General features: G+C 38.0%; 1 protein-coding gene across 1 annotated transcript in view; it reads right to left on the bottom strand.

Annotated features, from left to right (window-relative positions):
- Nucleotides 1-17,215, bottom strand: part of UBR5 (ubiquitin protein ligase E3 component n-recognin 5) — a 186,528-nt gene that overhangs the window by 100,481 nt on the left and 68,832 nt on the right. Inside the window, exons 6-9 of the mRNA XM_042783640.1 lie at nucleotides 4,765-4,954; nucleotides 4,419-4,578; nucleotides 3,470-3,619; nucleotides 1,290-1,483 (exon numbers count right to left, since the gene is read on the bottom strand). Of these exons, the coding sequence (XP_042639574.1) occupies nucleotides 1,290-1,483; nucleotides 3,470-3,619; nucleotides 4,419-4,578; nucleotides 4,765-4,954 (694 nt within the window). The remainder of the gene's footprint in view (nucleotides 1-1,289; nucleotides 1,484-3,469; nucleotides 3,620-4,418; nucleotides 4,579-4,764; nucleotides 4,955-17,215) is intronic.

Here is a 17,215-nt window from a genome sequence, read left to right as displayed (position 1 = left end):
GAAGTCTAAACTAATATATACAAGACTCATGTGTCCTCTATTACTTCCTGTTAATATGAAACAGACACAGCCTTAAATACACTAGGCAACAGAAATGAGAAATAGTGAACAAAGGCAGAAGAAAGCATAATTGTTTAAGGGGCCTTCTACATATGAACTGAAAGTAGAACTTGGGACGTTTCTAGTTTTATGGAAATAAGTAAGAGAATGCAACTCAAGGAAAGTTTGGCAGCTGCCAAAGAAAACAGAATGCCTCTGCTTCCAAAGAGACTGATTAAAATTCATGTTCCTTCTTGCATTCAAACTTTTCACATTAGCTGAATGCAGAGGAAAATAAATTACATCAAAACTCACAATAAAAATAAACTCAGGAAGTTAAATATTTCCCTTTAGTATCCAAAGTTCAAATTTAGATAGAAAAAGATTCCCACATCAGACTCTCCTTATCTGTTAGAGACTAACTTCAACGTCCTCATCTTCTCTTACATTACTTCTATTTAAGAAATACAGTACCCAACTGGCTCTGGAAATGAGACACAGGCACACCAAAAAAACCAGGTAAGACATCTATGGCTTTCTACAATTGTCTCTGAAGATGACTCATCAATCACTATAAGACAATGCACTGGCTGTTTCACTTGTGGCAGTGATGGAGTTTTAAAGATTCAAAGCAGTCAAACAGATCCTGGATGCTTCTAGAAGCAGCCACCGCACTCCTCCTCAGGATGCAGAGCAGATCTCCCCAGCCACTCCCATTCACCCTGCTTTGTCTCACGCAGCACTCACAGCAAAAAGCCTGTCTGGACTCACTGCCATTAAACAGGGCAACTAAGTAATCAGAGAAAACACAAATCCCCTGTCCTGCCCTGACACAGACACTGTGTCAGTCATCACAAACTCTCGCTGCATAAACCTGAAGCCATCCCCATCTTACTGAGGTCCATCTGTCATTACAAAATAAGTTTCTACCAGGGAATATGCCATGAGTCATCAGTGTTAAGTACCACTAGGAAAGAAGTCCTAAAACAGAATACTCATGTGCTATCTAGAACCACCATCCTGATTTCTATATCAAATAGTAAGAAAAATGGTACAACTAAACACATCTCACTGAGATGATTCATGCTCTACTTGTATTTTCAAACAAAACGAAAATATCACTTCATGTCTACTTTTTTTTTTATGGTAGTCCAAAAATCCAAAATAAAGAAAGAAATATTTTCAGAGGAGAGAGGGAATACTTGCCAGGAACCCATTTAAATGGAAGGGGCACAGACTTCCCCAAATACCTTATCAGGCCACCACTGCAAATCTTCTCCTAGAGAGACTGGACTTTGAACAGGCGTATTCTTCTTATCCAAGTTTGGTTCTCCTTCCTTGCTGGTAGAGCCCCTTTCATTATCAAATGAGGCTCCATCAAGCCACCTTCGTTCACGTAAACGTAAAACGGATTCACGTTCACGTAACAGCTCAGAGTCTCTCTCTAAGGGAAGAAGGAGAACTGGTATGCAATTGGGTCACACCAGTGGGATAAAAGTAAGCCACTCTCTAGTAAAGACCCTTCAGGATGCAACTAACAGCAGTTTATCTACTCATAAAAAAGTTAATGTAAAGATATATCTAATAAGCCTGACATGCAACATTCAAAACATTAACCCTTTCAAGTGAATGGATGAAAATTATAAACTAGTAATTTTTAAAAACTATGTAGAGGCAGATTTTTCTGTATTCCAACCACGTTTTTAGAGCAGGATTGTTTTATTTTAGTGGATTTTGAATTTTTTTTAAATGAACTTTAAAAATTTCAGCTTTCATTAAAAACATGCTTACTGTGACATTTTAAATTACCTATCAGAAAATTTTCAAAATCAATCAGAATTTCAATATATTAGATACAAGTATGCAAGATAAAAAAGAGTAACTTGTAGAGTCTTCAGTTATTTTTTAAATACTGTACAAAAAAAACTTGAAAAGGTTAAAATACATATCCATTAATATATACTAATTATAAAACTTTAATAATTCAATAATTCAATATTTAGAGTAATTTTATAGGGCTAGACTTTTATGAATGTCTTACTTAAAATATTGAGGAAGCAGAGTTGCCCTTTTTATTTTAATTCTTTTAATATTTATAAAGATTTCCATATCAAAATACTTCCAAATGGCTTAAAAATTATCTAAAGTCAATTTTTCCCCCGAGTTTGCGCATATATTTTTTTCAAATAAAGTAATCAAAACAAACTTTTCAAGGCTTACATAATAAAGATTAGAAACAAAATTAAATTGAACCACAGGAAATTGTCAGTTATACAAGTCAAAACTAGTCCAACACCAGCAATTTCCTATGATTCAAAATGAAAATAATATCTATATAAAATAACCTTAGGCAAAGATAAAAGGGAGAAATTTAGGAGTTATTTGTGTCAGATATTGAAATTTTTAAAATGAAATACTTGATGCATTTATGGCAGTAAAGTATGCATTTACATTAAAAATTGTAAAGCTATTTCTTAATAGATTAATTATATTAAACGATCACCACAGGTTTGTTATTTTAAAACTCTACTTTTAAGCACTAGATATTTACAGCAAGATCTTAATGTATGATCACACCTTTCCCAATCTACTAACGACCTGTAAACAATACAGCTGATTCTTGGCTGGGAGCATAGTGCCTAAGGCATTTGACTGCTAACCAGAAGGCTGGCAGTTCAAACCCAACAGCCACTCCTAGGAAGGAAGGTTGGGCAATCTATTTCCGTAGTGATACTTCCTTGGAAACCCAAGGAGGGGTCGTTATAAGTCAGGTCCGACTCGATGGCACATAACAACAACAACATTTGAATCAGAGTTTACATTCTGGAAAGTGAAAATACTGACTTATAAAGTTAAGATGCAAGCTGAAGCTATACAATACATACAAAGAAAGGCTGGATTAACAATTTCAAAATCTTTCTGACCTCTACTATGTCATGTATCTTTTAAAGATTTAAACGTTTTGAAAATAGCATTTTAATAAACTAAACATTTCTATAATATTTATTACTGGCCAATTCAGTAAGTTTTTCATATTTCATTCTTTTATTTAACCAGGCTTTGAAATGAACAGAAAAATCATTTAATTTTAATCAAATAAACTAAGGAGACTTATTTTCTGAATGCTGCATGTCACTGTAAAGTAGAATTCTGCTTTTAGTTCAGAATCCATATTCCTAATTAAAAGTACAGTTAGGTTAAATCATAACCCTTAATATATATTCCACAATATTATAGATAAGATCACCTCTAAAATACTTCTGTGGCTCTTCAAAAATAAAAACAACTAGCTTTAATTCCAAAGCATCCAAAAGTATTACTAAGTAATAATTTTATCCACTATAATACTGAAAGTTCAATAACAGTGAATTCTACCACTGCCTCTCCATTAAGCCAGGCAGTGATCAAAAAGAAATAAACGCAAAATTACCTCGAGATGAGCCTAGCCTGGAAAGTGATGAACGGCGAAATGAAGGGTAACCAAAATAGCTAATGTCTTCAGAAAACATGGCGTCCGCATCAATAATAACACTTGGGTGGGCAGAATGAATGTCAGCATCAAGAAGAGACATAAGATCTTCTATAAACAAAAACAAACGAAGAGAAAATGAAGCACTATACAGGGAGCATCTGTAGGGCACTACAAGATCTCTGAAAATTAAAACAGATTAAAATCAGAGACTGACTGCTAATGTTACCGGAGGAAAAAGAGGAAGTAAAGTTAACACTGTTGATGTAGATTTCAACAAACGGCATACTTATGCTTGGTACTGAGGCCACCTATTAAAATAATCAGAAGGAAAAAAGAACACTATTTAAGATATAATACTTATGACATATAGGGATTATACAATCAAAATCTAAATGCAGCTCAATAACATTAAACCATATTCAGTAATAAAACAAAACCAAACCAAACTCACTGCCACTGAGTCCATTCCGACTCACAGCGACCCTCACTGAAAGGTTTCCAAGGCAATAAACCTTCATGGAAGCAGACTGCCTCATTTTTCTTCTGTGGAGCAACTGGTGGATTTGAACCACCGACATTTTGGTTAGCAGCCAAATGTCCTAACCACATCACCAGAGCTCCTTATTCAATAATAAAGGTATCAAAAATAATGTTCCAGAGTCATCGTTCAGCCAGCAATATAGGAACATATATGACCATTTTCTTTACTGGGATCAAACACAAGTCCAATGAAAAAAACATTTCCCTATTTTCCCTGAAAAGGAACTTTACAATCAAATCAAGGGGAAACACAGTGAGAATTATCTTCCACCCTGAAGTGTGAGAAAATCGTTGGTGTTTTAAAATTCCATTCCCCAGTTAAAAAAACACACCATAGATGAGAAAACTAAGAGGGTGATCCACCAACCTCCAGGTAAGTAAGATTCACTGGCTGTATCGTCCCCGTCATCTCCATCTTCATCATCCCGGCTAAGCAAATTATTTACAGCAAGATTTACATCAAGGTTTGTTCGCTGAAGTTCCCGAATAATGACACTTCTGGATTTGCCTTGCAAAACGACTTGGGCCTGAAATAATAAATAACAAAATAAAATAACAAAAAATAAAAGAGGACTATGCTAATATTTTTTATTCAATTCTGCTTTCCCGCGTCAATACAAAAAAGCAGAAAGTTAAGGCTATACAGTTCATCGTATTCAGTCAGACTTCACCCTGTCTCCGTGTCCTACATTCAGTCCCCTACACATTCACACCTGGGAGATCAGCTCCTCTGGAATGACGGAGGCGGGAATAACCGGCTGCGGCTGACTGCCCAGAAGGCCGGAGCCTCGGTCCCGTCCTGTTCGAATGACTCGAGTCTGGCGGCGGGAATCCCGAGCTCCAGCTGACGACCTACCAGAAGATCCTCCTCCACTTCCACTTACTCCTGAACTCCAGCGACTTCTAAATGGTGGAGAATTTAAAGGATTAGCAATTTGAACAACTACTCTTGAAAAGATCACTTTGGGTCCCATTTTTATTCTCTTTAGTCAAGATAAAGTTATTTGCCTAGTTAAAAAAACAAACAAACCAAACCCACTGTCATCCAGTCGATTCCAACTCATAGTGACCCCAATGGATTTCTGAAGCAGTAAATCTTTACGGAAGGAGATTGCCCAGTCTTGCTTCTGTGGAGTGGCTGGTGGGCCTAACTGGATGTGTAATATTTTATTGCAGTCTTTTGACAAGCTTTTCTTTCGATCCTTAAGTATAAAATTTATCACTTTTCAGAAACAGGTATAACACTTCGACATCTTTTAAAATAACGACACAAATATTCACACAGTCACAAACTTAAAATGAGCTGCCGAACACCCTTGGCATGGAAGACCCATCAAACCTAACTACTAACGTTCTGTCATAAAACAAGTAAAAGCAAGAGTTTGGGACTCGAAGTGCTCTGCCTGGAATAATACATTCACCTGCAAAGATAGTATTTTGTTAGTATTTAGAACCATTAACTACCTTGATCAAGAGGAAGCTACAACTTAATGATTATGCTCATTAATTTTTTACATATAAAAATATGACTTAGATAGGGTACGATGCCTACATTTTCACTTATTGCTCCAAATATGACAATCAAGTCCTAAATTAAGTAAACTAGATAACCATACAATTGCTTTCCTGCATTTGCAGTCAGATGTTAAAGAAAATGGTCACAACAATCTCTTTATAAAGCCTTTTACATTATGATAGTAGCAGTTCTCTTTAAAACTAATCAAATAGAAATTATTCATCCTGGAGAGTTTTTAATACTTTACTCCCAACTCCTCTTCACTGCACTTCACACTCCCATTGCAGACTTAAGCTTAATTTATTTTTCCAAGTCCAGCCCCCACTCACCCCTGCTTTAAAAAGTTTTGTATGTATCAACAATAACCATTCTCAAGTCAGCAATGTTGATTTCTCTGGAGAGCCCAACCTCTGCCTAAACAAACAAAAAAGCTAGTTTCCTTAGAACCATGAAAAAAGATAAAAATCTTGAGAAAAACTGGGTGTCCTTCTGAAGGCTTTCGGCATTTGCTGAAGCATGCCATCAATTCATGCTTATGCAATATCAGCATCTATAGCCTAAGAACTTCCCAAAATAATTGTGGAGAAAAACGACACTAAATCCTCAGGGCTGCAGTACGAAACAGCACTTATTTCAGCTATGTAACAGACTTTAGAAATGCAATGCTAAATAACCATTCACAGGTCAAAAGAAAAACAAAAGGCCTTCATTAAAAGTATTCATTAAGAAAACATAAAGAAGTTACATGTTATCAAAGAAAGCACTAATATAGAAAGTAGATGTTTTCTTTTCAAATTTTATGTATTGTGATACTTATGCAATAAAAAATAACAGACTATCCATGAAATCTAAGTAGACATATGTGCATCAAGTAGTAAATCAGCATTTCTACTTCAGGTTTCCTGTGAGTTGTTAACACTTAAGTCTTTCCAGCAGTATGGTGATTCCTTAAAAGTTGGAATTTGAAATACCATTTGACCCAGCCATTCCATGACTAGATATGTAACATAAAGAAGTGAAAGACAGAACAAGAACAGATATATGCTCACCCATGTTCATAACAGCACTATTTACAATAGCAAAAAGATGGAAACAACCTAGGTGCCCATCAACAGAAGAATGGATAATCAAACTATGGTACATACACACAATGGAATACTATGCAACCCTAAAGCATAACAGAATCTGCAAAACCCCACACAACGTGGATGAACTTGGAGGACATTATACTGAGTGAAATAAGTCAATCACAGAAGAACAAGTATTTTATTTGTTCATTATTGTAAAAGGTCAAGAAAAGGTTTCTGTATGGAAGGAAACCTTTGGTGGTTACAGGGGGAGGGGAAGGGGAGGGAAGGGAACACTGTTAGATGGGTAGAGACAAGTATTGATTTGCATGAAGAGAAGGGCAATGTACCAAATGTGAGTGATCAACATGGCAGCATTGAGGAAGACTTAAGAGAGGTGCATGGAAACAATGATGAACCCTTTTGCACATACAGTACTGTGTTGTAAGTGAAGGCAAACACGGGTATACGGGTGGATAGATGGGTGTATAGGCTGAAACGTTAGGTATGTCATGCAGAGGGAAGTGTGCCCAAGACCATGCACAGGGTTGGCAGGCAATGTTTCTACACGTGTATTTGTATGATCTATAAGAATTCCCAGGCATATAGTAGAGCTGACAAGGGACAAAGTTGTAGTCACTTCTTGGCCACAGCCAGATACCCAGAGGGAGCGAGTAGTGAGACCTGTGGTCTCAGGTCATAGTTGCAGGGGACATCAAGCTCAATTGGCATAACATACTACACAAAACATTGTTTCATAAAACATTGTTCTGATGGAACCACTGAGACTATGGCCCCTAGCTGCCCTGCAGGTCTGGAATTGAACTCACCCTGTGGCTTCCAGAAAAACAAAAGACAGGGATATGAGCTGAACATTTGCATTAGGTAGATACACTCCTTGGAAAGAACCATCGTGGGAAAACAGAAGGGCTGCGTATGCACAGGGAGACAACTCAGAATGCATGGAGGGATGGACACAGGGAAGAGGTAATTATGGGGTGGAAGTGGGAGGGGAGCTGCTGCATTGTGGGAAATTGTAGTCAATGTCATGAGACAAAGTGTATGTGAGCTGCTGTATAAAAAGTGAATTTGCTCTGTAAACTTTTACCCAAATCACAATTTAAAAAAAAAAAAAAGAATGATTACATAAAATGAAGAAGGGGAAAATAAACAATACCAAGAGTGTCTGCGCTCATTACAACAATCAAGCACATGAGATCAAGAGGACAGCACCTACCCAGGGATAGAGCTAGGAGGGTAAAGGAAGGGAGGAGGAAGGGAAAGGCTGGGTGTAGGGATGAAGTGGGAAGAACACAGTTTCAGTGAGAGGATTGCAGTAAATGTCACAAAACAGAAAGTGTATCTTTGTTGTTGTTGTTAGGTGCTGAGTTGTCTCCAACTCATAGTGACCCTATGCACAGCAGACCAAAACACTGCCCCGTCCCGCACCAGCTCCAGGAGCCCATTGCCTCAGCCACTGTGTCAATCCATCTCGTTGAGGGCCTTCCCCTCTTTCTCAACCCTCCACCTCACCAAGCATGACATCCTTCTCCAGGGAATGGTCCCTTCTGATAACATGACCAAAGTAGGTGAGACGAAGTCTGGCCATTCTCGCTTTCAGGAGCATTCTGGCTGCACTTCCTCCAGAACAGATCTGTTAGTTCTTTTAGCAGTCCACGGTACTTTCAGCATTCTTCGCCAGCACCACAACTCAAATGCATCAATTCTTCTTCGTTCTTCCTTATTCTTTGTCCAGCTCTCATACGCATATGAAGTGACTGAAAATATTATGGCTTGTGTTAAGTGCACCCTAGTCCTCAAGGAGACATCTTTGCTCCTCAGCACTTGAAAGATGTCCCTTGCAGCTAATGTCCTGACTGCTGAGCTTCCACTGGTGTCAACTGTAGAATCAAGCAATGTGAAGTCTTTGACAACATCAATCTTTTCTCCATTTATCGTGATGCCACTTATAGGTCCAGTTGTGAGGATTTTTGTTTTCTTTCTATTGTGAGAATTTCTATTTTCTTTATATTGAGATGTAATCCATACTGAAGACTGTATTCTTCAATCTTCATAAGTGCCTTGAGTCACCCTCACTTTCAGCAAGCAAAGTTGTGTCGTCAGCATATCCCAGTTGTTAATGATTCTTCCTCCAATCTTTATGCCACATTCTTCATATAGTCCAGCTTCTTGGATTTGCTCAGCATACAAGTTAAGTAAGTATGGTGAAAGGATACAACCCTGACACACGCCCTTCATGATTTTAAACCACGTAATGTCCTTTTGTTCTGTTCAAACGCCAGCCTCCTGGTCTTTGTACAGGTTCCTCTTGACCACAATTAAGTGCTCTGGAATTCCCATTCTTCTCAATGTTATCCACAATTTGTTAGGACCCACACAATCACATGCTTTCACATAGTCAATAAAACACAAGTAAACATCTTTCTGGTATTCTCTGCTTTCAGCCAAAAGCCATCTGACATTAGCAATTATATCCCTGAATCCATGTTCTCTTCTAAATCCAGCTTGCATCTCTGAAGTTCTCTGTCAATATACTGCTGCAACTGTTTTTGAATTATCTTCAGTAAGATTTTACTTGCATGAAATATTAATGATATTGTTTGATAATTTCCACATTCTCTGGGATCACCTTTCTTTGGAATGGGTACCAATACGGATCTCTTCCAGTCAACTGGTCAGGTAGCTATCTTCCAAATCTCTTGGCACAACTGAGTGAGTGCCTCCAGTGGGGTATCTGCATGTTGAAACATCTCAATGGATATTCCATCAATTCCTGGAGCCTTGTTCCTTGCCATTTCCTTCAGTGCAGCTTCAACTTCTTCCTTCAATACCATTGGTTCTTGATCATATGGCACCTCCTGAAATGGATGAAGATGGACTAGTTCTTTTTGGTACAGTGACTCTGTGTAATCCTTCCATTTTCTTTTGATGTTTCCTGCATCATTCAATATTTTGCCCATAGAATCTTTCAATATTCAACTCAAGGCTTAAATTTTTTCCTCAGGTCTTTCAGCTTGAGAAATGACAAGCATGTTCTTCCCTTTTGGTTTTCTAACTCCAGGTCTTTGCACATTTCATTGTAGTAACTGGTTCTGTCTGCTCAAACTGCTCTTTGAAATCTTCTGTTCAGCTCTTTTATCTTTTATCTGGTCATTTCTTCCATTTGCTTTAGCTACTCTCTCCACTCAAGGGCAATTTTCAGAGTCAAAATGGTCTTTTCTTCTTTTCTCATCTTTTCAGTAACCTCTTGGTTTCTTCATGGATAATGTTCTTGATGTCATCCCACAATTATTCTGATTTTTGGTCACTGGTTTTCAATGCATCAAATCTATTCTTTAGATAGAGCCTAAATTCAGGAGGAATATATTCAAGGTCTTATTTTGGCTCTCATGGACTTGTTTTAATTGTCTTCAACTTCAAGTTGAATTTGCATATGAGCAGTTGATGGTCTGTTACACAATCAGCTCCTGGCCTGGTTTTGGCTGAAGATCTTGAGCTTTTCCATCGCCTCCTGCCACAGATGTAGTCAATCTGATTCCTGTGTATTCCATCTGGCGAAGTCCCACGTGTATAGCCACTGTTTGTGTTGTTGAAAAAAGGTATTTGCAATGATTAAGTTGTTGGTCTTGCAAAATTCTATCATGTGATCTCCAGCATTATTTCTGTCAGCAAGGCCACATTTTCCAACTACCAGTGATTCTTCTTTGTTTCCAACTTTTGCATTCCAGTCACCAGTGATAATTAACACATCTTGATTGCACGTTCAGTCAATTTCAGATGCAGAAGTTGGTAATAATCTTCCATTTTCTCACCTGTGGCTTTGGTGGTTGGGGCATAAATTTGAAAAATAGTCTTATTAACTGGTCTTCCTTGCAGGCACATGGATATTATCCTATCACTGACAGCACTGTACTTCAGGACAGATCTTGAAACATCCTTTGTGATGATGAATGCCACGCCATTCCTCTGTAAATTGTCATTCTGGGCGTAGTAGATCATATGGTTGTCTGATTCAAAATGGCCAATACCGGTCCATTTCAGCTCACTAATGCCTAAGATATCAATCTTTATGCGTTCTAATTCATACTTCATACATTCCATGTTCCACTTATTAATGGATGTTTGCAGCTGCTTCTCCTCAATATGAGTCATACCATGTCAGCAAACAGAGATCTAGAAAGCTTTACTTTATCCATATCATCAATGCCAGTTCTACTCCAATGATGCAGCTCTTTCCCAGTCGTATTTTGAGAGTCTTCAACCTAAGAGGCTCATCTTCCTGCACTGTATCAAACAACGTTTCCAGGCTGCTCATAAAGTTGCACAGTAATGTATCAGACAGTGTTTCTCTGCTATTCATAAGGTTTTCCCTGGCCAATTCTTTAAAAAGTGGATGGCGTCTTCCTTCTTCCTAGTCTGTCTGCTGTGTTGAAACCTGTGCACCATGTGCAACCCTGCTGGTGTTTGAAAACATTGATGGCATGGTTTCAAGCCTCACAGCAACACGCAAGTCACCACAGTACGTCAAACTGACAGACAAGTTTGTCTCGCTTAGCTGTTCAAAATCTCTCTGCCCTCTTGTGGTGGGGCCTGTGTCCCTGCCCTTACCTGGATCCCTGCCACTGCTGTTCAGTCAGTCATGCCCCCAGCTTTTCTTTCTCCTGCTTTCCTGCCCCTTAGGGGTGGGGCCTGTGTCCCTCCCCTTGCCTGCATCCTTGCTGCTGCTGCTGCTCAGTCAGCCATCCCCCAGCTTTTCTTTCCCCCGTTTTCCTGCCTCTTGGGGGTGGTATGAATTGTGAAGGTGTATGGATTGTGGAATGGAAAACCACTTTGCTCTGTAAACTTTCACCCAAATCACAGTAAGTAAATTTAAAAAATGTAAAAGGAAAACTTAAGTCTTTCAGGTAGAAGTACTCTTCTGGAATTTCTTTGAACATTCAAAATCTCAAATACATTATTTCAGCTTGAAAACAGGGAGAATACACCAAAGAATTTGAAATATAGTTTGGGTGACTACATATTCCAGTTTTCCTGGAATGGGACTAGTTTAAGCCTTTTGTCTGATATTAATTATTAATGTCATTAAAAAATGTCCCAGCTTGGACAATAAATTATATGGTCAATGTAGTTACAATGGATGGCCTGGTATTTCTACCAAGGAACACATACCATTTTTCTCCCAAGCAAATAATGTTAAGAAACATGATCAGATATACTCTTCAAGTACCTATACACCAGATCCTGGGCAGACCTTATAGACATTAAAAATCAAATCTCCACAAGAAAGAGATCCAAATCCAAAATCAAACCCACTGCCACAGAGTTGATTCTGACTCAGAGCAATACTAAGGGGGACAGAGGAGAACTGCCCCATAGGGTTTTTAAACCTACTGGTTTCATCAAACACCACGGTCTTCCCATTGCAATCTCTGCTACGCAAACCCTCAATTGAGGTTAGTTCAAAGATAACATCAATACCTCTAGCTGCTCCTTCAGTTTTTTCATGGGGGATACCTGCTTCCCCACATTCACCTGCTATGCATGCAGTGTTTCTCTTATCAGAATGCAAACAACCGATCAGTCTTCCTGGTTAGCAGTCAAATGCCTTGGGCACTACGCCACCAGGGCTCCCATCAGTGAGTAAGGGAGCGAGAAGTCTCTCTATTTAAAAGTCTCATTTGAAAGATGTTGAGATCATTGGTATGGGTTCTCTTTTCCACTACTGCTCCTGCACAGTCCTTCACCACCTTGCTGTGTAGATAAGACTAATGCATTACACTAAGTATACACTAATAGAAATGTATCCACGGTCACAAAAGACAGCGTTAGAATCACTGATTCTTTTTACCTATAATTAAATGAGCTATACAATTTTTAAGAAGCTGACAAGGGACAAGGTGACACAATGGTTAAAGTAGTGAGATGCTAACTGAAAGGCTGGTGGTTTGAACCCACCAGTGCTCTGTGGGACAAAGATGTAGCAGTCTGCTTCCATAAATATTTAAAGACTTGGAAACTCTACAGGCAGTTTTACTCTGTCCTACAGGGCTGCTGTGAGTCAGACTCAGCTTGACGGCAATGGGTTTTTTCAGTTTGGTATTCTTTTTAATAGTATACTCAAAAATACTGGGGAAAAAATATGTTTCTACTTGCTGTAGTTTGCTTATCAAATTAGTGTAATAATTTTGATTCTATTATGTGATTCCCAAGACACAATGAATGACTCAAGACCAACTAAGGAAATTAAGTCTGGTATGGAATTAGTCCAGTTTGCAAACTTCAAGTCCAGGGCCAAATCTTATCCACACACTTGGCTGGCTGGTTTAAAAACTACACACACATTCATCAAAAGCAAGGAAAGTCTGAGAAAAACTGTCACAGCCCAGAGGAGCCTAAGGAGACATGACGACTAACCCTAATGTGGTGTCCCAGATGGGATCCTGAGACAGAAAAGGCATCAGTAAAAACTAAGGAAATCTCAATAACCTGTGGACTTCAGTTAATAATACCATATCACTATTCATTCATTAGTTTTCACAAATGTGTCCTGCTAATGTAGGACATTAATAACAGGGGAAACTAGTTATGGGATATGGAGAAACTCTCAGTACTATGCTCATAATATTTTATCAATCTAAAACGGTTCTGAAATAAAAAGTCTATTTTAAAAATAATTACACACACACATATCCATTCAAATATCAATTAGTCTAAATATTTCAGTAGTCAAGAGATTCCACGTAAAAACCCAGACTTGCAGCTTCCTCAGGACAAAACAAAAGGGTGGAGCAGGAAGGGCAGAGGTGCTCCCTGTATTCTCCTATGACAACAATCAGGTCATGCATTGCCTCCTTTAGAAATGTGGCATTCACTTGGTCAGAGTCTTACTACCAGCTACTACCTGCCCAGCTTCAACTATTTTCAACTGTAATTACTTGTTTAGCTTTTATATTTCAAATCATGTACTAATTATTCATTCAGATGAAACTTTAAAGGACATATGGTAGCTCACCAACTAAAAGCAGTTTATGCTCATCATCTACTATGTCCAGTGGTATGTGGTAACAGAAGAGAGTTTCAATCCTGATACCTCCATTTTAACCTTACAACTAACTCTATTCTCTTCCCTCAAATAAATGTGGCCTTCTTATACTGGTTTGAAATGAATTTAACAAAAAGTCCTAGGAAATACTGGAAATCTTCCCCAGCATATCTTTGAACATAATTATTAAGGAAGAAAGTAGCATCAGCACGAAATCTTTAGCACACAAACCTGCCAAATGGCAAAACACCAAAGGAAAACATACTAAAAGAGATGCCCCATAAATTCTGACTGCTGTGTATTCCTAAGAATGATGGGTCAAAACAAATGATCAATTCTCAATTATCCATGGTAGTGGAAAAGAGAACCCATACCAATGATCTCAACATTTTTCAAATGAGATTTTTAAACAGAGAGACTTCTCACTCCCTTACTCACTGATGGGAGCCCTGGTGGCATAATGCCCAAGGCATTTGACTGCTAACCAAAAGGCTGGTGGTTCAAACCCACGAGCCACTCCTCGGAAGGAAGATTGGGCAATCTCCTTCTGTAGTGATACTGCCTTGGAAACCTAAGGAGGGGTCGCTATGGCTTGGGATTGACTCAACAGCAGTGACTTAGTGGGGTTTTTTGGTGATACTCACTAATATCACTGTGAACTCAATGTGAACAAACCTACACTCCGTAGGAAGGGGGCAAGCAAGGTTTGTGGGAGATGGTCTCTTTCATATTTGATTGCATTTGGTGAATCTGGGGTCAGGAATCCCCTTTGGGGATTCAAGATCTGCCAGTTCTAGATTCTCTAATGCATATCATAAATTACAAACTTTTAAAAAATGTATTGCAATTAACACATGCATAGGGGAAAAGAAAGAAAGAAAAAATTATTGTACATATCAAAGAAAAAGAAAATTTTATTAGGAAGGGAAATATTTTTGACTTTCGGAAATGTCTTGATTCCCATCATAACCTCCTCACAATTTCACTATAGACACATTGAGAAGAATTTTCACGGAGGTCAAGAGAAACAAGTCTCCAAGTGCTTACACTTTGTGGACATCTACAAACCCAAACAAAGGGAAACCAATGACTGGCAAGGAGTGGGCACTATGACATTTTTCAATACTGCAATTCATGAAGCCAAAGCTAAAGAGAGAAAATTTTCACAGAGCCTGTTCTCATGTGTATATATGGGGGGAGGGAGGGATGGGACAGACAAGTAAACACTGTGGTAGGAAGTGGGATGGGCAAGGATGGGCAAGGGGATTCAAACAACTAATGATCCTCTCTGCATTTTAAAATCTTAAAATTATCCCTAATCTTCTTTGGGATAGGTCTACAGAGGTGTTACTTAAGCTCCAGTGTATAATTTGGTATTATATTTGTTACATATTTTATTAACAAAGTCATAAAATTCTACTGCTCCTTTTCAGTCATTCTGTCACATAGTCCATTATAACCAGTTTCAACCAAGTTTGTTTTATTAAAAGAAATGAGGATTTACATCTAGGACAACTCAACAACACAATAAAGATAGTAATGGATTATAAACCATAAAATAAAACAAATATCCACAAGACCATAATAATACAAGTAAATGGGGGGGAATAGAAAAGGATAAATGAGGAAGGGGGGAAGTTCTTCCTTATACTTACATTCCAATTAATAAATGTAAATAGAATTTTACAAGATTTTAAATCACTATTTGGCAAACACAACAGTAATAATTGTTTTAGGCAAAAATCATCAGTAGCTAAAAGTGGATGCTGAAATCAATGGACAGAGAGTGCTCAGAAAATACACATTAATTCTCATTGCCATCGTCGAGCTGTTTCTGACTCACAGTGACCCCACCTCGGGTTTCTGAGTCAGTATCGCTACAGAGGTAGATTGCCCAGTCTTCCTTCCGAGGAGTGGTCTGAACTGCCAGCTTTCTGGTTAGCAGTCAAATGCCTCAGGCACTATGCCACCAGAACTACACCCATTCCTCATTTATCGATATAGTTAGGTTCCAAAGACCAAGCAAGGCATTATGCGAAAATGGAGGATGACTACATCATTACATAACCGCCAGACCACTGAGAATCATGGCCCAGCCAAGCTGACACAGAACATTAACTACCACAACCTGCATTACTCTTGCTTTGGACCTCAGTGTTCATTACTGCCAGACATACATCACTAATGAACAAAATAGCGGGATAGTAGATTTTTTACTCTTGTCATAAATGCAACATGTCGCATAATGAGATAATCAGTAAATGAGGAGTAGGTGCAGGAACTTTATGGTGAAGAAACTAGCAAATACTACTTTAACTAAGTGATCAAAGTTAACACCAGTAATGAGACATGTCAACATCAAAATTTCTGAGGTATTCATTCCAAAAATGCATCTCCTGGGTTTAATCATGAGAAAAAGAGACAAAGCCATATGGAGGGACACCCTATAAAATAAGGCAGTTTTTTTAAAATCATCAGGTAGAAAGATAAGTAAAAATTGAGGAGCTGTCCTAGGTTGGAGGAGACTAACGAAACATGACAACCAAGTGCAATGTAAGCAAAAGGGGGTTTTAGTGGGACAACTGGTGAAATCTGAATAGGCTCTGTAGGTGATGCCTTTTATCAATGTTCATTTCCTAGGGTTATACAAAACATTAACAACATCTGAGGAAGCTAGATGAAAGTATACAAGAACTTGTACCTTTTTGCAATTTTTCTTTAAGTCTGAAATTATTTCAAAATGAAAAATTAAACTTAAAAGTAAGTAAGAGTACATGATTAACAAGTGTCACTAAGTAAACTAAACCAGAGACATGCAAATTTCTTCTGAGATAGCTGGTAAATGGCAAACAGTAAATATTCTAGACTTTCTTGGCCAAGAAGTCTCTGTCACCACTGCTCATTTGTCACTGTGGCACAAAAGCATCCACCAGAGTAAGAACTGAAGGTGGCTGTGTTTCATTAAGAACAAGAAGAGGCCGATTTGGCCTGCAAGCAGTAGTTTGCCTACCTTTAAATGAAACAAAGAATTTTTATCGCTAAAGTAAGTATAGTTTGACACAATACAATCAGCAATGATCATTCTTTGTTAAATAATAAAATTGTATTTGCTGTTTCGTGTTATTTACAGAGTTCTTTATCCTATACTGTGCACACAGGACCTTTTAACAGAAAGAGAACATTTTCAAATGTTCCCTCTTAATAGTTCTGGCACAGAATGAGCTAAGGGATGAATTTAACTAAATGATCCTCCTCCCACCTGAAAACAAACTTAATTCAGCATAAAAACAAGAAAGCAAAGAGAATTATCTTTTTTAAAAAAATTTCAAGGATCCCAAGTTTTAAATCTGTATTTATATTACATACAAATTCAGTGTCATAAAAAAATTTGTTTCAATCTCCTCCTTACCTTAAATGTATTTTGAAACAATTTAAATTGTTCCTAGTTATCTTTCTCTGATCAGCTTTTGAACACATGCTGACTTGACTGATTTGGTTTTATCTAATTAACTGGATAA

Source organism: Orycteropus afer, unplaced genomic scaffold (assembly GCF_000298275.1).
Source record: "Orycteropus afer afer isolate SDZICR_OR568_19922 unplaced genomic scaffold, OryAfe1.0 scaffold00021, whole genome shotgun sequence".
In the NCBI taxonomy this organism is placed as follows: domain Eukaryota; kingdom Metazoa; phylum Chordata; class Mammalia; order Tubulidentata; family Orycteropodidae; genus Orycteropus; species Orycteropus afer.
The sequence above is the reverse complement of the archived record's forward strand: the minus strand, read 5'-3'. Positions and strand labels throughout refer to the sequence as shown.